The 25,199-nt window shown below is 28.0% G+C and overlaps 4 protein-coding genes across 4 annotated transcripts; 3 read left to right on the forward strand and 1 right to left on the reverse strand.

Annotated features, from left to right (window-relative positions):
• Window positions 1-516: 516 nt before the first annotated feature.
• LOC8260257 (COBRA-like protein 2) lies at window positions 517-5,215 on the forward strand. Its single transcript, XM_002530954.4, has 6 exons — window positions 517-993; window positions 2,067-2,146; window positions 2,790-3,246; window positions 3,546-3,705; window positions 3,849-4,126; window positions 4,544-5,215. Exons 1-6 carry the CDS (start codon window positions 900-902, stop codon window positions 4,843-4,845), a joined length of 1,371 nt encoding a protein of 456 aa, XP_002531000.1. The 5' UTR covers window positions 517-899; the 3' UTR covers window positions 4,846-5,215.
• Window positions 5,216-5,348: 133 nt separating this feature from the next.
• On the reverse strand, window positions 5,349-7,485 carry LOC8260258 (COBRA-like protein 4). The gene is made up of 6 exons (XM_015726494.3): window positions 7,239-7,485; window positions 7,066-7,145; window positions 6,467-6,923; window positions 6,144-6,294; window positions 5,775-6,052; window positions 5,349-5,681 (listed from the first exon to the last, which is right to left on the reverse strand). The coding sequence occupies exons 1-6, from the start codon at window positions 7,288-7,290 to the stop codon at window positions 5,398-5,400; spliced, it is 1,302 nt and encodes a 433-aa protein (XP_015581980.1). The 5' UTR covers window positions 7,291-7,485; the 3' UTR covers window positions 5,349-5,397.
• A 7,512-nt stretch (window positions 7,486-14,997) lies between these two features.
• Window positions 14,998-16,218, forward strand: LOC8260259. Its single transcript, XM_002530956.4, has 3 exons — window positions 14,998-15,158; window positions 15,653-15,741; window positions 15,896-16,218. The coding sequence occupies exons 1-3, from the start codon at window positions 15,135-15,137 to the stop codon at window positions 16,041-16,043; spliced, it is 261 nt and encodes an 86-aa protein (XP_002531002.1). The 5' UTR covers window positions 14,998-15,134; the 3' UTR covers window positions 16,044-16,218.
• A 3,644-nt stretch (window positions 16,219-19,862) lies between these two features.
• Window positions 19,863-25,094, forward strand: LOC8260260 (PI-PLC X domain-containing protein At5g67130). The gene is made up of 8 exons (XM_002530957.4): window positions 19,863-20,181; window positions 20,426-20,548; window positions 23,376-23,513; window positions 23,609-23,707; window positions 23,787-24,090; window positions 24,190-24,413; window positions 24,765-24,851; window positions 24,948-25,094. Exons 1-8 carry the CDS (start codon window positions 20,098-20,100, stop codon window positions 24,978-24,980), a joined length of 1,092 nt encoding a protein of 363 aa, XP_002531003.1. The 5' UTR covers window positions 19,863-20,097; the 3' UTR covers window positions 24,981-25,094.
• The last annotated feature ends 105 nt before the right edge of the window (window positions 25,095-25,199 follow it).

Raw genomic sequence — 25,199 nt, forward strand, 5'->3', positions numbered from 1 at the left:
TTGATTGGTGTAAATTATTTTTTAAGAATTTGATGAGATTTAAATGCAGATGATTATTCTTAAAATAATATTATGCCATTATTAAATTAAAATGTCAATTAAATAAAATTTAAATTTATTTAACTTAATTTAATAAAAAAAATTATTTTATGCACCATCCAACTTGCATTGCAAAATTAAAGATACAAGACGCTAAAGAATTAAACGCTGCCCAGTCAAACACAGCTATGAAACAGACATTGATCCCGCGACAGTTAAGCACAAAATTCAGCTAAAGTAACACAACCTGTCACCTAAATAAAAAACAGACAAATCAGCACCTTGCATTGTGCATCCACCAACTTCCAAGTCAAATACAGAACTTTGCGTGCGCCTTTATCTTTCTCTAGAAAGTTTCCACAACTTAAAAAATCCATCCGTCATTTTTCTATCATCCCAAACAAACAACTGTAATGCAATTAATCCATTAAAGTTTTATATAAAATCCAAACTCAACAATGTCATGATAATCCAAAGATTATTAACATTCAAAGTTTTCTTCTTTTCTATTTTTTTTGGTTATTTTAGTGAAAGCAATGGCAAAAGTTGTGGGTTTTCTCCAGGACGTGTTTTTAAAGATTTTTTAACAATGGGCTTAAAGAAGTCTTTAAAAGAGTTGGACAAACTGTGTTGGCTTTTCTTGGCCAAGTGGAATTGTGAACTGAACTAAGCATAAACCAAGAGCCAGTTATTTTAGCCAGTATGCCACACCCTCTTCTTTAAGTCTTTAAGTCTTTTTTTCTTTTTTGTTTCTCTTTTTTCTGTGTGTTTGGTTTATATAATCCTTGAGCCCACCAAGAACGCAAAGACAATCTTTTCAACAATTTAAAGTACAAAACAATCTGTATCAAGATCAAGAAATGTACTTTCTCTTTAAACCCGTTATGAGAACGCTCTCTCAATTCTCCATTTTGGTTCTTTTTCTTATTTCTTGCACCACCTTCACTCAAACAGGTTAGTAAAGGTTTCCTTTTTCTTATTTTAGTTTTTGAAAAGTTGAAATCTTTATGTGATATTAATGGGTTTTAGCTAGTTCCAAGTTTTGTATTTTTTTTATATATGTGACAACTATTGATACTTTGATGATTGATTTGAGTACACTAAATGATGAATTTGGAAAATCTTCTCCTTTGTTTTTTCTTTTAAAAAAATTTGGATTTTCTTGAATTTGATAAATGAGGAATGGGGTTTCCTTAATTATCTAAGTGTTTGTAGAGTCTTGTGTTCGTTTGGTTCATTTGTTGGTGTTTGGATGAACGGTTTTTATTGAAAGCTTGAGCTTTGTTATTTACCTAAGTGCTTCAGGTGATGCCTATCTTTGTGAAAATTGGAAATTGTTTTGGTTCATGCATTCTAGCAGAAATACAATTAGGAAAAGACAATTTGGACATTGGAGAAAATTGAACTTATTTTGTTTCCATTCTATTAAAATAGAATAGCATACTTAATTGATATTTAATTTCTTTTCTTTTATTTGCTTGCATAATGATACTGAAGAAAAAGAAAAGGTAGGAGATAATCAGGAAGAAAAACATTATTGATGCAAGATTGACGATGGCAGCGAATTTGGTTAAAGAACTAAAATTTTCCATCTATTGGGTTTGCATGCATGTATTTTCTGTTAAATTTGATGGGATTGTTGAGATTGTTGGACGACTCAATTACAGATTCTGAACATCAATAAATGGGGCTTTATGATCCAAAGCTAAATGCAAACATTACATAACATATGCTGTTTCCCTCTGTTCTAGGTACTATTATTAATCATTTGAAGTGAGTTATTGTTCTTCATCATTACTAGTCAATGTTATGGTAATCTAGAAATAGTGCAAATCTTAAAGATTGAATACAGTATATCTGTTTGTCATTTTACCTGTTATGCATTGGTGCTATTTAATTTTGAGATCATGATCCTTTTATTTAGAGAAAGAGCAGAAAGTATCTATCATTGTATATTTCTCGATCTCTCATTGCTCATTTTTGTTGATACTCTTCTGATACAACTTGCTGGCTGTCTAATTCTTCAGAGGCCTACGACGCACTTGACCCTACTGGAAATATCACAATCAAATGGGATATTATTAACTGGACACCTGATGGCTATGTTGTAAGTATTAGTTAATACATATGTATTACTAATGATAGAAACCTAGCATTTGCATAAGGACAAAATTCAACTATTGGACAGTTTTTGACTGTCATATATATACTTAAGCCAGCACATTTTTGTGAATTTGTTGAAATTTCATGTTGCTGTTAAGAATAACCTATGTTTCATTTGTTATTACAAGTAGTTAGGTTATTTTGGTGCCTGGGCCATGTAATGAAGGTGGCAGAAGCAGACTGATAAACACAATTCTGGACCTTTTGTGTTAGAGTTAGTTGTTTTAATCAAGTTGAGACCTTAATTAATTTCTAGCGAGTTGCAAGATCAGTTCTCCTGTTCATGTTTCTGATATAGTTTCTAATTTCTTTCAAAGAAGTTTCTTTGGAACTGAAAGGCTTTATAGTGTTTGTAATTGCTATATTCATTAACCAGAGTGCATCATTGATGTTTTATCCTACCATTTTTTCCTTAATAACATTTTGGAGTATCATTTCCATGCTGAATCTTAATGCTTTTTTCTCATTAAAGTAGAGGGCATACAAATGGAGATTTTGGTTAATGATACCATGCATTCTTTTCCCCAAATTTTAATTATTTTCTTCATTGTCGTCAAAATCAATTAACATCTGTATTGAATGCGTAGGCTGTTGTTACAATGTACAACTTCCAGCAATATCGTCACATTCAAGCACCAGGTTGGACATTAGGGTGGACATGGGCAAAGAAGGAGGTAATATGGAACATGGTGGGAGGTCAAACAACGGAGCAGGGAGACTGTTCAAAATTCAAAGGAAACATTCCACATTGCTGTAAGAAAAATCCAACTGTTGTGGATTTATTGCCTGGAACTCCTTACAACCAGCAGATTGCAAATTGTTGCAAAGGGGGTGTAATCAGCTCCTGGGGACAAGATCCCTCCAAAGCAGTAAGCGCATTCCAGCTTAGTGTAGGTGCAGCTGGAACCACAAACAAAACAGTCAGGGTACCAAAAAACTTCACCTTGAAGGCACCAGGACCTGGTTATACATGTGGTCCAGCAAAAATTGTTAGACCTAGTAGATTTTTCACTACTGATAAAAGGAGAGTCACACAAGCTTTGAGTAAGTAAATCACTGAAGATGACATAGTTATATGCATGCTGTCCTTTTTAAATTAAACTAAATCTCATTTTAATTCATAGTTGAGTTTCTTACATGTTATTTACTGTCAATGTTGTTATTGAGTTGCAGAGATCACATTCCTTGACTTGTTATTTAGAAAAGCACTGTGCAGAACTTTGTTGTCTCATGATGTACTTGTTTATAATTATTTTGAGAAACAGTTTCTGTATTTCCTTATTTATTGGTTTAAAACCTGTATATATGGAGGTTTTTGTTGACTTCTGATCATGTTATTGCAGTGACATGGAATGTTACATGCACGTATTCACAATTCCTGGCACAGAAGACTCCTACTTGCTGTGTTTCACTCTCATCTTTCTATAATAACACGATTGTTCCCTGCCCAACATGTGCCTGTGGCTGCCAAAGCAACAGTTCTCTGTCAGGAGGTTGTGTAGAGTAAGTTCATTTCATGGAAACACCATTCTTCTTTCTTTTGGGTTTAGGACCTTTAAGTTTCTCTGGAGATGCTGGACTTCTTTTTTCAGTGAATATACCATCTCTTGTAACTTATAATATCTTTAATGTTTGACACTTTGCAGTCCAGATGCACCCCACTTGGCTTCAGTTGTTTCCGGATCAGGGAAGAACAGCCCTGCACCTCTTGTCCAATGCACACGTCATATGTGTCCAGTCAGAATTCATTGGCATGTTAAACTTAACTACAGAGAGTACTGGCGGGTTAAGATCACTATTACAAATTTCAATTACAATATGAACTACTCGCAATGGAACCTAGTTGTCCAACACCCAAATTTTGACAATCTGACTCAGATTTTCAGTTTTAACTACAAATCATTGAATCCTTATGCAGCTATAAGTAAGCAAGATCTTCCCTTTTTGGTCTCTCTTGTTTCTTTTCCTGTTGCTTGCAGTTTGCACCTTGGGCCATGAATATAATAATGAATGTTAGGAATAGGGAAACTGGTTTAGACAGAATTCATGTCGTTTCATCTTTGCACTTCATTCGATGGGAACAGGGACAGGTAGCATGCATAGATTTATTAGTCTGCTGTATTACAATCTGCTTGGTCAAGGATAGTGAATCTTATCACAATAATCTGTGGTTTGAATTGCCAGTCACTGTTGTTGAGCACTTGTGTTAATGCCTTGTAGTTCAGATGCATATCATTTTCTTTCCTAAAAGATAATGCATTTTTTTTCTTCTGAGAAATGATATAAGAACTTTATCTCCTAAAAAGATGTGAATTCTCATCATTATATACCTCTCCAACAGATGATACAGCCATGCTATGGGGAGTTCAGTTTTACAATGATTTGCTGATGCAAGCGGGCCCGTCTGGTAATGTTCAGTCAGAGCTGCTTTTCCAAAAGGATAAAACTACTTTTACCTTTGAGAAAGGTTGGGCTTTCCCTAGGAGGATCTATTTCAATGGTGATAACTGTGTCATGCCACCTCCTGATGCCTATCCATGGTTGCCAAATGCTGGTTCACGCCAGTTTTCCCCACCTCTCGTACTAACTATAACTTTGCTCTCTGCATTGGCTTTCTTAAACTTTTTAGTGTTCCAACCTTAATCAGCCTATTCTAGTTTTCTGCTATGGCATAAACTCACAAGCTTGCTGCAAACTAAGATAATCTGCAACTAAGATAATCTGCAAATTCTGACCAGCTCTTAACCCAGTATTAATTGGAAGCCGATTGAAAATTTAACTTGTTTGTACAATGCCATCCGCCATTCCGGTTGAAGGTGTTCAACATTTAGTTATATAATGGCTTCTGTTTAACGTATTTGTGGGTGATTTTGTACCATCTTGTTTCTTGTAGCTCCTGTCTCACATGCTATTACTGAACTTTCTCTTCCTTGTAAATTTCCTCAACACAATTAGAATGTAACAAAATTGAGTGTAATAAAAAGAACTCATCTCTCAGAGAAACTGGTGCTAATTTTTGCTTCACGGTTATGTTATTTTTTGTAAATAACGCAATACTTTATACAACCTCCAAATATTACTAATACAAGGATATTGCAAAATTTGACTGGATTCTATTTTTCCATTATGAGTTCATACGCCTTTGCTCCATTTTATCAGAGGATCCCCTGATATAAAAGTTTCGAAGTATAGAAGTTAACAAATAAAGTTAAATAGGAAAAACAATGTGGAAACTAATGTCAGAAAGGAGATGAGGGACCCATGTGCAGAATTTGGCAGAAAGGGGTATGTGTCTGGTGGGGGCAACATACACTCATCGCCATTGAAGTATACTTTCCGCGGAAATGCCCATCCCTGCTTGAAGGTGAATGTGTTCTGATCTTTCTGAAGAAGTATTTCTGACTGAACATTTCCTAAAGGCCCTGCCTCCATCAACACATCATTGTAATATTTCATGCCACAGAACAACCCTGTGTCATCTGCATGTTAATAACATAACAGGCATGTTAAGCTAAAATCTTATTTGACATGATATCATCAAGTTCAGAGGAGTAGAATCTCCTGATACTCACTGATGGACTTGTATGGAATAAGAGGTTGATAATTGAAGCTAAATACTTGTGTTACATTATTGAGATTCGGGTGCTGGATAACAAGCGACCACAGAGAGTAGTTCATCCTGTAGTCAAAATTTACTATGGCAACCTTCACGCGCCAATACTCCTTATAATTAACCTTCACATGCCAGTGAACTCGAATCGGGCACATATGATGTGTGCATTGCAGAAGAGGGGTAGTTTCGTTCTTCGATTTGCTTTCTCCAACCACTTTAAAGATTTTGGAATCTCGACTGCATTAACATGAATTTGCTGTATTATTTAGAATGGAAGTCAGTGGTTAATAGAGATATTGAAGTGAAGATCAGGAAAAGGGTGGCTTACTTGACACAAGTATTATTATTGCTTTGGCAGCCACAGGCACAAGTAGGGCAGGAAGTGATTTCTTGATTGTAGAAAGATGAGAAAGAGACGCAACAATTCGGGTTTTTCCTAGCCATGAATTGCGAGTAAGTGCAGGTCACATTCCAAGTCACTGCAAGAATACAAAGCTCAAACTCAAGATTGGTATTGTTGAGGCTAGGATCAACAAGAAAATGAATCGACCGATAAGTTTTGGCTTAATGATACCAGATTTATCTCCATTATTGTGAAAGTAAATGAATCAAGTAAAAGGAATGAACAATCATTGATGCAAGGCAACTTACTCAGGGCCTGAGTTCTTCGGCGTCCGTCAGGAGTGAGAAACTTGGTGGCAGGGACAAGCTTCGCAGGGCCACAGGTGTATCCAGGACCTGGACCTAGCAAGGTGAAGTTCTTGGGAAGTTTGACAGTTTTATTTGAAGTACCAGCTAACCCAACAGTAATTTGAAATTGAGAAACAGAAGCAGAAAGATCTTGGCCCCAAGCTGATAGGACTCCACCTTTGCAACAATTGGCAAATTGTTGGTTGTAAGGAGCACCAGGCATCAAGTCCACAACTGCAGGATTTCTCTTGCAGGAATGAGGAATGTTCCCTTTGAACTTGGAACAATCTCCTTGTTCAACAGCTTGTGCACCAACCATGGACCATATTATTTCTTTCTTTTTCCATGCCCAACCTACAGTCCAGCCTGGCTTAATTATGTGCCTGAACGTTTGGAAATTGTTGAGAGTCACAATAGCCTGAAAAATATTTGCACCATAAATTTATCAGTGAGAATTCTAATAAAAAAAAAGAACATAGAGAAGTCAAATTCTATATATCAGCCAAAAAAAATGTATTACGAAAATATCATTCTATACTCATTATATGAAGCCAACTTACCGTGTAGCCATCTGAAGTCCAAGCCATAATATCCCATTTGATAGTTACATTACCAGTTGGATCCAGAGGATCATAAGCAGCTGCAAACACAACCCAAAGGCCAACAGAATTTTCTTTTCAAAAAACACAAGCAAATTTATGTCAAAATATAACTCTAGGAACTACAACTTTACCTGCACATGAAAAGAGAACAAGGTAGAAGAAAGCTGAGGTGATAAATCTCATCTGCACCAATTCTACAATTAATATCTCTATTATTGATAACTAAATGCAAATCTCACAAATTGGGCTCAAGACTCAATGATTTGCAGAGATCAAAACCACATTTCAACTTATTATAGAGCAGCAAGAGGCTATAGTGTTAGGAGATTGCACAACTACTGGTTGTTAAGTGCTTTTGGATATGTTTTATAAATTATAATAAGCTTGTGTCTGAACTTGTTTTTCTGTGTCTTTCACTTTCCATGTCGTAAAGCAACGTTTAGGTGAGAAGTGGCCGGAGAAACTTGAGGAGTTCATTTGAGTATAACATCCCAACGGTCCAGGTTCTTGCTGAATGTGACATTTTCTTTCTTGTCACTGCATGAATGTACCAGGAAAGTAAGGGATTTTCTTGGCATTTTTCTAGCTATAATCTCTCATAAAAGAAGCTTAATTAGCCATATATATGTAATACGTAATATTAAATCGAGGAAATATTATTAAACATATTTCTTTAACATTTTCTAGAAATGGCTATGGTTAAACATCAGGAAAGATATCAGGATTTGTCTTGATAGCTAGAGGGTTACCTAAGCCCATAATAACATGATGGCTACGGGGAAGTTTAAGTTTACAGTAGAGGCCATGATATTATATCTTTATGCTAAAACATGCCTTACGAGAAGGATTATATTTATGTTTCTTCTTTTGGTCGATAAGTTCTTAAATTTTTTATTTATTTATTATCAACTCTTATTTTTGTTCCTAAAATATTTATTTCAATTGACTGATTCTATTTTACGTCAGGATTCAAGTCTCACTGAATAAGAAATTTTTACTTTTTATTGTGAGAAAGAAAAAAAAATGATTTTAAGCTTAACTGCCCAATTATAAACATTAGGATCTTAAACAAATTTATTGGATTTTTTTGTGGATCTTTTTTCTTTTTCTTTTGAACTGTAGTGGATGTTATTATTATTGATAAATATAATTAGTATATATTAAAGTTGCAATTAGAAAAATAGTCTAATTATAGTTTTCTATGTAAAATATGATATTTGGTATTTTTTTATAAATATTAATTTATAAAAATAATAACTTTATTTATTAATCTATAATTGTAATAAAATACCTTTTTAAATTTAAATATTTAAATGTCTTTTTTTTGTTATTATTTTAATTTATTAATTTATTTGATTTTATTGGTATATAGTATCTTTTGGTATATTACAAAATCTTACTTTAAACTTTGTTATTCATTTAATATTTTTATTTTTATTTTTATATTTTAATTTACTAATTTGAGTTTATTCATGAATTATGTATTGTGTTCTATAGTTTAATTACTTCTCTTTTTGCTTTTACTTATTTAAATATAAAACCTGCATTCATCTATAGTTTTTATTTATTTTCAATATTTTTTTATTTATTAATTGTAGAAAAGTCTAAACATTATATAATTTTATATATTTTATAATTTTTATCTACAAACATTTAAAGAAGGAAAAAGATTTATTTTAACAAGAAAATATTAAAGCCACTTGTTCAACTCATTTTTTCTCTCTATATTTCTATACTTCAATTTTTCTATTTTAATTTTATATTACCGAAATTTAATAAGTAATTAATAATGAATTGTATTTGTTCATGTATATATTATATTGTCAATAAAATTAGAGTTTAAGTATGATTTTTTATTTTTTTTTGACATTTCATAGATTCTCACATTATCTATTTTAATTTTCAATATTTAAATTAATAATTTAAAAATTGAGTAAATAGAACCGGATTGATTAAAACATACTGGAATCGGTTTAGAATCAAAATATTGGTTTAAGATCAGTTTCTTCTCATCTAGAATTGGAACTATCGGTTCCAATTTCAATTGTTAAAATAAAATAACTTATTTTAATTAATTTATTATTTCTTAAAAATTAGTTGGAACCAGCTGGAACCGAAACTATGAACCGAAAACCAGCTAGCTCATTGCCGCAACATGTACATGCTAGGATAGTTATTATATTTATATTTGACATACAAACTAATATTAATATGAAATATTTTACATATATGCTCTATTAATTTTATAGTTTATTATTAGAAATTATATAATTAAATCAAAAATCAACTAACATGATTATTAAATAATGTATAATAGATTTAACTATAAGAAATAAATATAAAATTAATTCATAAATAAACTATATATAATTTATTGATAATAGTTAAACTAGTTTTTTTTCTTTAAAGAAAAACTCAAGAAACTACAACAATTGAATAATAACATAATCAAGAATTATGAAGGCATTTTTGCGCACATTTTTCCTCAGGATTTATCTTTCTATGTTATTAAGATTATCTTTGGGATAGATATTATTGCAAATAGCTTCAGAAAAGTTAATTGATCCTTTAGAAGGCATCATTATGTCATTGTACCAGTAATTTGGGATTGAATGACTGTGTACGTATATGCAATTTGTATAGTTTCAAAAAAGTTCCTGAACTAAGAAAGGAAGAAGATTGCCAGTCCTATTTATTTGCAACTGTGCCAATTGACATCCCAATTCTCTCTTTCAAAATTGCTGCACACATTTTGCATGTTAGAACTAGAAGGTACCGTTAAGTTAAGGTAAAAAATTTAAGAGAATACCTGCCTAAGCTCGGTGTTTAACTTCAGCTATGCATCAAACCGATAGATAATTTACACATACTCATTAGTTTTAAATGATGAAATATGTGTCAATCATCCAATATCAAAGTGTAAAATATTCATACATATATGTCACTTTCTTATTAGTTGTAGTATATACACAAAGCTTAAGTAAGAATTTTTTCCAAAACTTTAAATAATATTAATCGTTTATTCGTGAATTACATGACATTATTATTGTTTTAATTACAAATTTAATTTATAGATATTATTTAATAAAATCTAGTTTTTAATATTTATTTATAAGATTTTAAAAATAATAGAAAATTTAAAATATTTTTAAATATTCTTCTCAATTTTTAATATTTTAAAAATATTAATTAATTGATTTTAGTATTACATAATACTATTACTATTTTTTAGGATTAAAAATTATTATATAACTAAAATTTAATTTATTAGTAAAATAATATTAAACATATAATTTAAGATATTATTTTTAAAAATTAAAATCAATCTTTTTAAAAAATTAATTTATTAATTAATATAATATTAAAATATAATTAATAGGATATTTCTTAAAATTAGAATCTGTGTCTAATTTCTATGGAAAATTGTATAAGTATTGTCTGATTAGTCATGTCACTAATAATCTTGGCTAAGTTACAAATACAAATCTTCATAGCTCTACAATTACAAATAAATAATATAATAAAGCAGTTCACCTCATCCCAAAGTTTCTTTAATTTAGTAAAATACATAACAATAGTTGAATTACATTGTGAAACCGAGGCAATTTTCCTTGGATTTGATAGAGTTGTGGTCCTTTGCTCTCTCCAAAATGTTCATTAATTTCATTCTAAAGGTCCTTTGTAGTAGTAGTATAAAAAAATGCATCACCAAAATCCTTCGAAATAGCATTCATAATCCAAGTGTAACCATAAGATCGCACTTAAGCCAAGCTTCATAGTCTTTAGATTCTTCATTAAGTGGAAATAACTTTTCATTGATAAATCCTAATTTCATTTTTGCACCAAGTGCTATGCACATAAACCGGCTTTATGAGAGATAATTTGTCATTAAAAGGAGCACCCACAAGCATCAAGCCTAGGTGATTTGATGATTGCATGGTATAAGGATCATTTGAATCAAACATAGAAGTTTTTTAAATCCTAGAAATTGAGCGAATTTTTTTTTTCACAATTAACATTAATCTTTACCATTTTCACGAAAACAAGAAAAAAGTAAGGATTTATAATATAATTAGAGTAAAAAGACTAAATCAAAAATTTTTATTGCCCATGCTCTGATATCATGTGCAAACAAATAGAAAAATTAAACTGATTGTATTAATTAACTTCAATTAATTACATTGAGACTATATATTATTATGAGGTACAAGCAAGAATAGGTAAACTAAAATAATACTAAGTACAACTGCTATACAAATTTATAAATATAAATAATTCCACATTTACTAGTGACCATTGGATTCTTTCCAAATATTTTTCTGAGCAACAAAACTCTATAGGAGGCAAACCCATATGCTGGTTTTAACGCATTGAGAATGTGGAAAATTGATCTGGGGTAAGACATCAATTAGGGTTCAAAATCACTTTGAGATGAAAGGAAAAGATCTAATTTAGGTGAAAATATACTCATGTTTTCTTAATTAAAACTGCGCCGTTTTCATACTTACTAAATTACGCCGTTTTTGAATTTATTAACTGCGTTTCCTTGTGACAAATTTTTTTGTAAATCTAAGCATTATTAACATTTTCTAAAAAACACATGCAAAACAACTGTTATAATAATAACCAATTAAATATAGAAACAAAACTCAATTGATATAGTAAATGTAAAGAAACAAATATAGATTTTATATTGAATGATTTTTTATAGTAAATGTAAAGAAACAAATATTTCTTATTATAGAGTCCCTAACCATTAGCCTCCCATGAATCAAAACTTTATTGAATTAATTGCTTGAGAAAGTAATGTTTCAACAATCAATGGCGATGTATCTGGGGATGGTTCATGACTCTTGCAACATGCGACCTCTGAAATACTAAAATGGCAGTCCCTTGATTTTTATTTGTAAAATGAAAGGGGGAAATAGTTAAATATCAAAACACTATGGTACAAAATCAATAAGAATGATTTGTTTAAATGAAGGCTAATCTTACATATATCATATTTAATTATTTAAAATTGATCAACATATGATTTGATGTATAGAATAAAATAAAAAAAAAATCTATAATTATAGATGAATATAATTTAAAGATCATTTTAGGTTTAAGAATTAATAAATTGAATTATAAACTGATAGCATCTTTTGGTTTAAAAAATTACAAAAAGTATTGGAGAATTTGGAAATAAATAACATATGGATTAAATTTGTGATGGTTAAGTAAGTTAGTGTCTCCTAGAAATAAAATGTTATGAAATAGTAAGACATGATCTTGCATAAAATAGACATAATTTATAAAAAAGATGATAATATCAAAAGGTTATAACAAAACAAATGGGATTTTTAAAAGGTATAATTGAGAAACGACAATGTATTATTGTCTCAGAAAGAATGTAATCTTTCGTTTTAACTATTAGGAGGAATATATTTCTGGCTTAACATAGTTTTCATTTTTTAATATTAGCCAGACCATAATTATTAATCAAAATTTACTAACGTAATTACAGTTTTTATGATAAAAAGATAGAACCAGTACTAAAGCTGTTAATTATTACTAGACAATTCAAGGAAAATTTTATTATTTTTATTTAAAATTCTATATTTCCAAACTTAAAATCAACGATAAATAAAAAAGGAGTTAAGAAATAGATAGATTTAATTGCCAAAAAAATCTTTTATTTTACACTTGTTATTAAATCTAGTATTATACTATTTAAATTTTTAATTTTAGCATCAAATTTTTATATTGATTTCGATTTTAACCTCCAGTGAAATTATCAATAAAATTTATTTGACGTCTCATGAATTCCAACAACAATAATAAAAAAAAAGGAATTGAGTTAATATTAAAATATTATTATTTAAGCATATAAAATTAGTGAAACTCCAAAGTTAAGAAAAGAAAAAAATTAATTTATGTAATAAATAATAATATTTAAGTAATGGAACGAATCAACAACTCTAATTTTGACTCGATTTTTTTTATTGTTACCGAAGTTCACGCCAAGCTAATAACTTTGACAGAAAATTTTATTAAATGCTAAAATTAAAGTCAATATTAAAGTATAGTGTTGAAATTAAAAATTTAAGAATTATGTGCTAGATTTTATAATAAATGTAAAGTTGATAATTTTTTTGGCAATTAAACCAAATAGATAAGAGGTTAACTTATTAATCTTTTTCTAAATCCTAATAAAAATGAGTAAACTATCAGAGAAGAATATTGTTAAATTATCTGTTCATTTACCTGGATGATATTGATTTTGGTTATGGGATGAATCAATAACTGTCCTGCTAATTTAACTCTTTTTTATTATGATTATCACCTAAATTAAAGCAACATCAACAAATTTTAGTTAATAATTTTTTATTTAACAGTAGCATAAAATCTACTTAAATTGTATTTGGTTTTAATTCATAATATATATAAAATTTATTTATACATCTAAAATTTACGTACTTTGAATCAAATAAAAATTAATTTAGAATTCAATATAATTAAATTTAGTATAAAATTGATTACGGTTAAATTAAATTCTAATAAAATAAGAAAAAATTTTAAATGGATTTCATATTAAATTATTAATATATTATGTAATGTTAAATTATTTTTATTTTATTTTATATATATATTTTTAAATAAAATAATTTCTTTTATAAATTTCAATCATTCCAAAAGTTTAATTTTCAAATCGCATTCCAACACGCCTTTAAACTCTCATAAATTCATATTATAAATAGCACATCTCTTGGATTCTAATTTCCAACAAAAAAATGCAAAACTTCAAAGGTTATGTTTTTTTTTTTTTTTTTTTGGGAAGAATGGAGGGAGTAAAAATGATGCATGTCTTCTTCTTTTTATTTATTATTATTATTATTATTATTTAATGAAAATAGAAATGATGGGCTTTGGAAAGGTCAATAAATAAAAGCCAATTTGCAAATAAGAAAAGGAGAAGGACAAAACTTACAACGAAAACAACAATTAAACTGCATGAGATGAGACGAATGAGTAAAAGTTAAAGATAAATGCAGGTCAAAGAAATGCAGAATGACTCAAATACCCCTCTTTCCTATATTTCCTTTCTATAATGTCCTCCAAAAGAGAAAAAAGAAAAATCCTTCCTTTCTCAAATTTGGATTTGGTGGAATAAAATGGTATTCTAACTTCACTGCATGATACGACAGATTATTTTTGCAACAAATGTATTATTACTGCACCTTTGTTAATTTCACTTTTTTAAATAATTAAATTCTCATTATTTATTATTTTGATATATTCAATACAGTATTAATTTTTATTTTAATTTTTTATTATATGTATAATAAATTTAGTAATATCTATAAAAAGATAATTTAGTCTAATTTAGGTTTTTTTTACTTATTAAATACTTTTTTAATCTAAATAAAATATTAAAAAAAAAGACAGTTAGTACATAACTAAAGGAGTACTAAATTTAAAATTAATATTTGAAATTCATTACCGAAAACTTTAAGCAAACTATCGTTAGCAGAGTTTGTAAATTTTGTAAATGACTATTGATTTGATTCCAAGCAATGAAACCAAAACCAGCATTTGTCAACCGGTTTTGTCACAATAACTTTTAGAATATTGAAAAATCTCAAATGGGAAACAAGAGGTTTGTAGTGATATAGATTACAAATGTATTTACTTGTCAACAAGGTCAACGGGCCATTTCAGACTTTTAACGATCATAAGTTTCTATAACAAGCAATGAAACAAGAGGCTGATGCCCCAGGTTTTGAGCAAAGTCCTCAGTCCCGCACATTGTAATATACACAACCTGGAAGATACGTACCTGGCCCCCTGAGTCATTCCTTTTATCCTATAACAGCACCATTACTATATATATATATATACATATTTTAAATTTTACATCTATGTGTCCAATCTACTCAGATCATATTAGCCTGCAGTGCAGATATATCCTCATAAGACTGCCTTGAGTTGCAATACCTTCTTGAACTTGAAGGAGCAATTAGTTTCTTATTACCAACCTTCTAATGGCTCGTTGGATTAAGCCAGAGGTAAGCAATTATCATCATTAATCTCCAATTACCAGGGTACAACTTGCCTCTCTATTACTTCTGGTTGGCAATTTCTCGTTAGATTTTATTTTTTAGTTTCTAAATCGAATAATAACTTGCTTAACCAAATTATTATAGTACTATTAATTCTTTGATTGACAATATTATTCGTGCTTTATTTACAAATTTGTAGTGCCAAGTATTAGTCGTTAAGTTTAGAAATAGATTACAAATCGGTCAGGCATTTATGGTGGTATGATGACCCACCTAACACTCTACCATTGTTATTTCTAGCAAAATTTATATATTATGAATAAATTAATTGCCCCCATAGCAAAATATATGTCATATGGCGTTTCAGATTTCATACACGTCTCAGGCACACATGCCTTGGCTAGTCCTACAACATAACCTTTTTTTTTGTTTTTCTTTCTTTTTTTTTTTTTTTTTTGCTTTAAAAGGGTTTTCATCTTATGCCTCTCTTGTGCTGATAGGTCTACCCATTGATGGCTGCAATGACCTTTGTAACAAGTTTGTGCGCCTTCCAACTTACAAGGAACATGTTTCTGAATCCTGATGTCAGGTATTTTATATATATATTCCAAGTTCAATAACCATTCTATGTGCATGCTTTTTTTTTTTATTTATTTTATGTCTGTGTTATTTAAAGAACTAAAAAGAAAACCAAGCATTAGTTCATTTTCTTGACCAATTCTTTGTGTGAAACGGATTGACAGGATCAACAAAGCTCACCGCCGCACGGCAGTGCTTGAAAACGAAGTGGAAGGAGAGCAATATGCTGAACATGGCCTCAGAAAATTCCTTCGAACTCGCCCACCTGAAATCATGCCTTCCATCAACCATTTCTTCTCTGAAGACAAATAATTACATGGCTCAGAATGTTATCCACAGGAATCATTAATTGTCAACAACTTTATTATCTTGTTCTATACAGTGTGCAAATTTGTGCTTGCTTTTTCAATTTTTAAACTGAGAACTACCCAGTCTCACTTGTTATATACTTTTCCAAGTAATAAGAGAGACAAGATTATTTATTTAATTTTTGTTTGGAGAATTAATAAAAGCGCATTAGTTCGTCTTTCCATGAGCCGGAATGTTAAGCCCAAATTGGAATCAAAATAAAATAATACAAGTCTTGGATATTTTCCAAAGGAAAAAAAGAAAAGTAAATCATTTTTTTTTCTAATTTTAATTTTATATTATTTTTAAATTTTAAAATTGTTTTTGCAGAAATTGATGATTTCCTTAAAATTAGGTTTGAGAAAAATAGTTTTAAAAAAATTGAGAAATTAATATTATCTTAAATTAAAAAATTTAAATTTATTTATTGACAACCAACGGCAATCTCAATCACACTCTAAACATATTATAGTAATGTTCTTTCTTTTAACAATTTTACCTTTTTTCATTTTTATATATTTTTTTAATTTTTGAGTAGAAATTTATAGCTCGATTAAGAATTTTGGGTGTGGAGAACGTGGGCTACACGGATTTTCTTCTTGCTTCAAGAATTTTTGGTTGTGTAATCGGTGGTAAAAAATGATGGCTTTTATTAGAGGTGTTTGTGGGTGGGATTGATCGATTTAGAAATTATATGCTAATTCAAATTATATTAATCAGATTGTACTTATTTAAAATTAAATTTAATATTTAAAATTAATAAATTAATAAATTCGAGTCATCGATTATTAATGCGGTTCGGTTTTAAAAATCTAATCTAAAAGTTAAAATTCAAATTTGTATAAAAATCGAAAGTCTTTAACTAAAAAAAAACAAATAAAAGTACATGTAATATTATAGTTAGATTAGATGAATAGATATAGTTAAATAAGTAAAGTCTAAAATTCAATAATACTTTTTGATGAGAAGAAGTAAAACTAAATAATAATTATAAGGATTTAAAGGAAAAAATGATAAAATAAAAAAATAAATTGTCATTAGGATTATAAAAGAGAATATGTACGTGATACTAAAATAATATAGTTTTATATAAATTATGTATTATATATGAACTTTTAAATTTTAATTTTATGTCAGATTGGTTTGGATATTATTATAATTTTTAACTTTAAAACTGAATATATTTTATTTTTATTCGATTTTAAATATTTGTAAATCATCTCTAACCAAAAAAAAATATAAATCGAATAAATTAATTTTAATTTTTATCGAATTTTTCGAATTGATCGGATTATCAATTTAGTTCAAACATGTGTAAATTTTATAGCGGTATATGGAGGAGAGATTTTGTCTCTCTTCAAAACACAAGAACGATGGCTCTTAAAGTCGTCATTTGTTGGCGAGGGCCAAAGCAGGCTAAGGGCGGCCTAAAATGAGCATTTAAGGGTGAAAGATGGACGAACGTCAGTGAACGGAGAAAGTTTAATGGCAGCCAAGGGAGGGGAGGAAGGAGATGATTCAGGGACTTCTTGTGATGCCACAATGAAGAATTTCTATTGACCTCCTTAAAAAAAACATTTGCTATAACACCCTTGATTTTAATATATTAACATAACACTTTAGTTTTGAGGGGCAAAATGATTAATTCACATTTTGTAGCTGTCTACTTGAAAAATAATTCTAATTTTTACAAATTTTTCAGATTAAACTAATTAATATTCGTTTATTAGTAAAATTAGGAAAATATTTAAGATTTTAAATACAAATAAAATACAATAAATACTACTATATTAATCCAAAATCTTAATATAACGTATATATTTTATAATTAATAGTGTAAAACTGTTTTTTCTCATAGTTCTATTTTAAATGAAAATTTAAATTCTTAATTAATGATATTCAAATTTTTAAGATTATTTTAATAATTAAATACACTCTACTAAATATTTATTAATTTATTAGGTTCAAAGAAATATGAAAAAAATATAATAAATTAAATCTGTAAAAAAAAGATAACACACTTATATATATTAAAATAATTAACTAATTAAAGGGCATAGAAATTAAAATATTTATTAATACTCAAAACAAATTTTGGAAAATATCAAATTTTCAATAATAAGTCAAAAAGGTTTAGAATATTACATAATTATTTTGAATAATTTTTTATTGACGTTTAGTTAATGTTCAGTTGATGTTAAAATGGGTATAATTTATGTTTTATTGATGTTTGATTGATTTTTTTGTCTAATTCATATTAATTTTAATTTTAATTTTATTTGTTGGTTTTTTATGTATTTAATATTTTTTGTAACAAGATATTTTGCTGATTTTAATTGATGCATGATTTGTTTAGAGTTTTTTAGTACAATAAATATTTAGTTGAATTGTTATAGTATTTGACTTGAACGTATTTTTACAAATATGTATATACGAGAAAAGTGTATTTTTGCAAACTTTCTTTCTCAGATAAAATTGCAATTATTGTTATAAAGAAAAAGTATTTATATAAAAGAAACTCAAAGAAAAATCTTTGTAATTTATAATAATATAAAATAAAATTCTTTTAATGTTTCATTCCTTCTTCGATCTCTACAGTAATATGTGAACTAGTTTCGTATGAACTTTAGGTATTTTGAGTTTCATTGCGACTCGATTAGCATTTTGCATCAAAATCTTGAACTTGTGAATAAAAAAGAGAATACTGATTCTATACGATCCTGTTCAATTTGGCACTTTTGCTGTCACAATAGAATGAAATTTTCATCTTTTCTTGTTTTTGTAAAACCAAATATGATGTAATATTTACCCTTATACTTGGTTGTTAACAGAGTATGGTATGTCCTGCAATCCAGGAATTAAAATGTTCAAGTCATCAGAATAACTTCTGTCTCTGACAAATATATGCTTGATGAAGTTGCATAGTGTTTCTAACACTTGATCTTCAACTCAGCTCATCTCAGCATTTGATCATCACAGTGACTGAAATAATTGTCAACAAGCTAACTAAATATTATATGTTACCAGGGCACATGAAACAAATTGATTACATATCTTAGTCTCTAGGAACTGATAAGAAAAGGAAGAACAAGCTCTTAAAGTAATAGCAATAAATTTATATGAATTTACTAATACAAGATGGCTAAAGCATTATCCTTTTAATTGTTATTTTCCTTTTGAGATGACAAATAACAAGCTAATTCTTGCACGCTATATCAAGAAGTGAACGTTATCCAGTTCTGTTTTGCTTGCTTGTATCTTTGTTGGTGTTCTACTGTGCTTGTTGTTTGTTGGGATTCTATCAAGAACAAGAAGCAAGACTATAACCTGGCAGGCTCTGGCACCATAATCTCTTAAGATTCAAAGGAGCTGTTGTTTAGAGACCTTGTACAATTTCCGAGTGTCTGACACAAACCAAAGTATCTAAAACAAGATTCCCTTCATAACCTACAGTAATTAGCTAGTAATGTAGGACTAATGCATTCATTTCTTGCAATGAATGAATTAACATAAGGATTATGAATCTTAAATCTATCATTAAAATGTGTATAGGCTATAAGTATCAAACAACCTTTTGTTAGGACATCTGTTGTATGAAAAATAATAAGTCATAACAAAGATGTTCTTCATTAATATATGTTTCTCTTAAAAATGCAGCTTCAAAACTTGTTTGACACTACAAAAGAGAGCTTGTTCAACAATACAAAAGCAAGCTGCCAAAAAATCTACAAAATAAATGCATGTTAACACACTTTCCTATGAATATGAATGCAGTGCCTTTAGGCTTAGTCTTCTCTACTAATTACGTCCTTTCTTTTTTGATTGGATGGCCAACCCATTTCTCTCCTTGTTGCTTTCGATCAGCTTTTGCAATTCACTCCTTAGCTTGCTCAAGATTTTCTTGGAGTTTCCTCTGTTTCCTCCGCCCAAGAAAAAAGTCCCATAATTTGTATGCTATATAGACCACCTATCACTTGCATCCCTGCCTTTTTGCAACCAAACTGAAAAATTTCCCTTCATGGGTATTTCTCAGAACCTGATTTTGATCGCAGTTTCATTACTGGTTGGAGTTGCTGAAGCTTGCTCCAATGGAGATTGCAGGGTTTGTCTCTCTCCCTCTCTCTTGTTTAAATGTTAAGAAAGTATTATATCCTTTTAGTTTTTCTTTTTCCTTGTTTCTGTTAATTGGGATTCCAATGGAGTTTAAACTCGTAAACTTAACAGTCATGGATTGGAGACGATTATATTAATTCTCGGTAAATTAATTTGCACGTACTATATACTACATATATTGATATTATAACTGTTTGATCGACTTGTAATTCTACTTAGTTTCAATTCATTAGCTATTAGATGAATGCTCGTCGGACCAAGATTGTGAAGCTGGACTTTATTGTTTCTCTTGCCCACAAGGATTTTCAGGTTCCAGATGTGTAAGATCAACCGTCTCAGACCAATTCAAGCTGCTGGTACTTCTCCTTCACCTCTATGTTATACTGTTGCAATATTAATTTTGTATAATTATCATTTTTATTATATGAAACGAATAGTAGGGGTGCAAAATTCAATCCTCAGCTAACCTGACTTCCTCCCTGAATTATCATCTTATTAGAAAAGAAATACGACAAACACAGAGAAAATATTTATATAAATTAATGAAATATGATGCATATGTAATTAGTAGGAGATTTACACATTATCTGATGAAGGAATGACATTTAGGCAATTGGGCATCTTTCTGGGGAGGTCACATGTCACAACCAAATGATGTTTGCAATTTTTATTTATGGCCTAATTGTTTCAGCTCACTAGTTTCTTATTGTCCATTTTCCTAATTTATCTTTTTCCAATTTAACCTTGATTAGTTTAAGTTTAAATTAATTTAGAGTAATTTAATTGCTCTAAATTTATAACACTAACATAGTATTTGATTGAAATCTATAAAATTTATTTAAAAAATCTAAAATTTATATGCTTTAAATGGCGTGAAAGCTGCATAATTAAATTTATGTGAAATTAGTTATGACTAATTTAAATTCTAAAATAATATGTATAATTTCTAAATGAATTCCATATTAGTAAGTTAATACATTTTATAGTATAAAAATATCTCTTTCAATTTTATCATTTTTATTATATTTTTTCTCTTATATTTTTTCTCAAATAAAATGAATTTTTCAATGGATTTCAACCAAAAGTATTATAAAAAAATGTTAGTGACAATAATACTAATATTCATAGGAAAAAATGTTAACATGTATTTATTAATTGATAATATTTTAAAAAATAATAGTAAACTAAATATATTTAAATAGCATTTTTAATCTTTTTAAAATTATAAAATCTTATTAGTATAATAATATAAAAATTATTTTAAAAATATTAATTAATTAATTTTAGTATTATATAAATTAATACTATCAATATAATTGATATTACTATTTTTAAAATTAAAAATTTATTATATAATTAAAAATTAGTTTATTATTAAATTTATATTAAAAATATAATTAAAAATAATATTTTCTAGAATTAGAATTAGAATTTTTTAGAAAACTAATGTATTATTTAATATAATATTAATATATAATTAATATATTATTTATTAAGATAAAATTAATATTTTTATCTGAGTAGGAAGTTAATTATTAATTAATATAATTAATATTTTATTTCTTAAGATTAGAATCACCGTTTAATTAAAGATATAACTTATTAATGAATAAATTAATAGAAAAATTATAAAATTACATATAAATTTAATTCTCATGTGTCAAACATACTATATATGTCAAAATAAAAATTATATATGTCGAATTTTTTTAAAATTTTATTAGTAAAATAATATAAAAATTATTTTAAAAATATTTATTAGTTTTAATATAATATAAATTAATACTATCAATATAACTGATATTACTATTTCTTAAGATTAAAAATTTATTACGTGAATTAAAAAACTAATCTATTATTGAATATAATATTAAAAATATAATTTAAAATGTTAAGTTCTAGAATTAGAATTATTATATAATTAGAAAATTAATATAATAATTAATATAATATTAAAATATAATGAATATGTTATTTTTTAGGATAGAATTAGTATTATTATCTGATTAGAAAACTATCTATTAGTTAATATAATATTTAAATATATTAATATTTTATTTAAAAAAAATTAAAGTTAGTGTTTAATTAGAAATATAACTTATTAATTAATAAATTAATAAAAAAACTATAAAATTACATATAAGCTTGAATCACATGTATAAAAAATAGTACACATCAAAACAAAATTCTTATGTGTCAAAAATTAAGCACACATGTAAAAAAAAATTTAAGTTTCAAAAATTAATATATACTAGTTTACCCATACGTTGTAAAATTATTATGATTATAAAAAATTAAGTTTATAGATACAATTTAATAAATCTTTTAATATTTTTAATATTGATTTTTAATATTTTAAAAATAATTACAAATTAATTTATAATATTTTAAAAAATAATAACAATTGATTTATAATATTTTAAAAAATAATAGCAAATTTAAAAAAAATATTCTTAATTTTTTTCAAAAAAATTATTAATACAATAATATAAAAATTATTTCTAAAATTTTTAGTTATTTATTTTAATATTATATAAGTTAATACTATCAATATAATTGATATTACTATTTTTTTAAGTTATTAATTATTATGTAGTTAAAAATTAATTTATTAGTGAATATAATATCTAAAAATATTATTTTTTATAATTAGAATCATTATCTAATAAAAAAATAATTTATTAGTTAATATAGTATTAAAATATAATTAATATACTATTTTTTAGAATAATTATTATCTAATTAGAAAACTAATCATTATCTAATTAAAAAATTAATTATTATGTAATTAGAAAATTAATTTATTATTAATAAGTTATTTATTAGGATTAAAATTAGTGTTTAATAGGGAATGTAACTTATTAATCATTAAATTAATAAAAAAACTATAAAATTACACATAAACTTGAATTTCACGTGTCAAAATAAATATACATGTCAAACAAAAATTCTATATGTCAAAAATTAAACACACATATAAAAAAAATCAGAAATAAATATACATCTTCTCTCCTGTTGATATTGAACATGAATTATCTCATATTTTGTGATTTTTAATTTTTAATTTTGATTATTTAATTGAAATTTTATTAGAAAATGTTAAACATTGTATTAAATTTTGGAACAAAATATTAGCTAATTTTATTAAATTTGTTTTTCTTTTGGGTATGTATCTCGATATAGAATAACTCTCTGCCATTGAACAAATATGCATTTTTGACAACCCACAATGCATATGCAATTGACGGATATCCATCTCACACTGGAGCTCCGAGATTCACTTTCACCAATCAAGAAGACAGTGTCGCTCAACAGCTTAATGTATGCTTCCTGCTTCCTGCTTCCTGCCATATACATATATTACCATCTTCATTGATATAACTAACCCTAAATTTATTGTTTTTATTTTTTTACAGAATGGAGCTCGAGCATTGATGCTTGATACATATGATTTTCGTGGAGATGTATGGCTGTGCCATTCATTTAAAGGGCAATGTCACGACTACACTGCATTTGTATGTCCATTTATACCTCATGTTTTCTTTTTTCTTTTAAGAGTTATTGTAAATAAATCTCCTTAATTTCCCTTTTCAGGGACCTGCTATTGACACCTTAAAAGAAATTGAAGCATTCTTATCAGCAAATCCATCAGAAATTGTGACAATAATATTAGAAGATTATGTTCAAGCCCCTAATGGACTCACAAAGCTGTTCACTGATGCTGGGTTGATGAAATACTGGTTCTCAGTGACAAACATGCCCCAAAATGGTCAAGATTGGCCTCTAGTCAGTGACATGGTCAAGAACAATCAAAGGCTACTTGTGTTCACTTCAATTCAATCCAAGGAACAAACTGAAGGAATTGCCTATCAGTGGAATTACATGGTTGAAAATCACTGTAAGCTCACGATTTCATTGTAAACTGCAACTTTACAATTACCCTTATCATATATATATATATTCAAATAATCAGTGTTTTGACATATAATTTTGGTAGATGGAGAAGATGGTATGAAGGCAGGAAGTTGTTCAAATAGAGGAGAATCATCTTCTCTTGATGACAAGACTAAATCCTTGGTGTTAGTAAATTATTTTGGGACTATTCCATTGAAGGATCTCTCGTGTCATGATAACTCAGGGGATCTCATTGATATGCTTCATACTTGTTATGGTGCTTCTGACAATAGATGGGCTAATTTTGTTGCTGTTGACTATTACAAGGTAATCATCTTAATTAGGCTTATCCCCAAAAAATTATAATTTTTTGAAAGATTAGTATATATAATTTTCAAATGCGTTTCAATTGTTCTTTTTAATAACCATTAGAATTTTAGTTTTCAGATTCTTTTCTGTTTTACAAAAGGATCGAGGGGTTCAAACTTTGGACCTTGATATCCTCCTCTCTTAAGATCATGAATTTCACTAAAAAAGAAAAAGGTTATCTCATATGGAGATTGGATTAACACAAAAAGAAACCAGAATTATGGAAAGGCTGAAATATAGTTACATTCTTGAATGTAAGAGAAACAAAGTTGCACTCTTTTCACCCCCCTTGTGATTATTGTAATGCAGAGGAGTGAAGGAGGAGGATCATTCCAGGCAGTGGACACACTGAATGGGAAGTTGTTGTGTGGGTGTGATGATATCCATGCATGCATGGTAAGCAACAATACATTTTGGTATTAATTAATTATTTGTTTTCCATATTAAGTTATGATCCTTGTAATTTGATAAGTTTTCTGCTTCTTAATGCAGGCTGGATCAACTTCAAGAGCTTGTTCTTCCTGAGAAAAATAGCAATTGGGGCAAATGTGCATTAGAATTAGTATAAATAAATAGTTTTGGATATAATAATTGAGATATTGCACCAAATCATAATGACAAACTACACAATTAACTCAACAGCCACTTCTACTTCTAATAGATTTGCTTCTTGAATTTAAATCCAATTGTCAATTCTTTGTTTATATATATCATTTTAAAATTGATAATTACTTACTAACTGTG

Source organism: Ricinus communis, chromosome 5 (genome assembly GCF_019578655.1).
Source record: "Ricinus communis isolate WT05 ecotype wild-type chromosome 5, ASM1957865v1, whole genome shotgun sequence".
Lineage (NCBI taxonomy): Eukaryota > Viridiplantae > Streptophyta > Magnoliopsida > Malpighiales > Euphorbiaceae > Ricinus > Ricinus communis.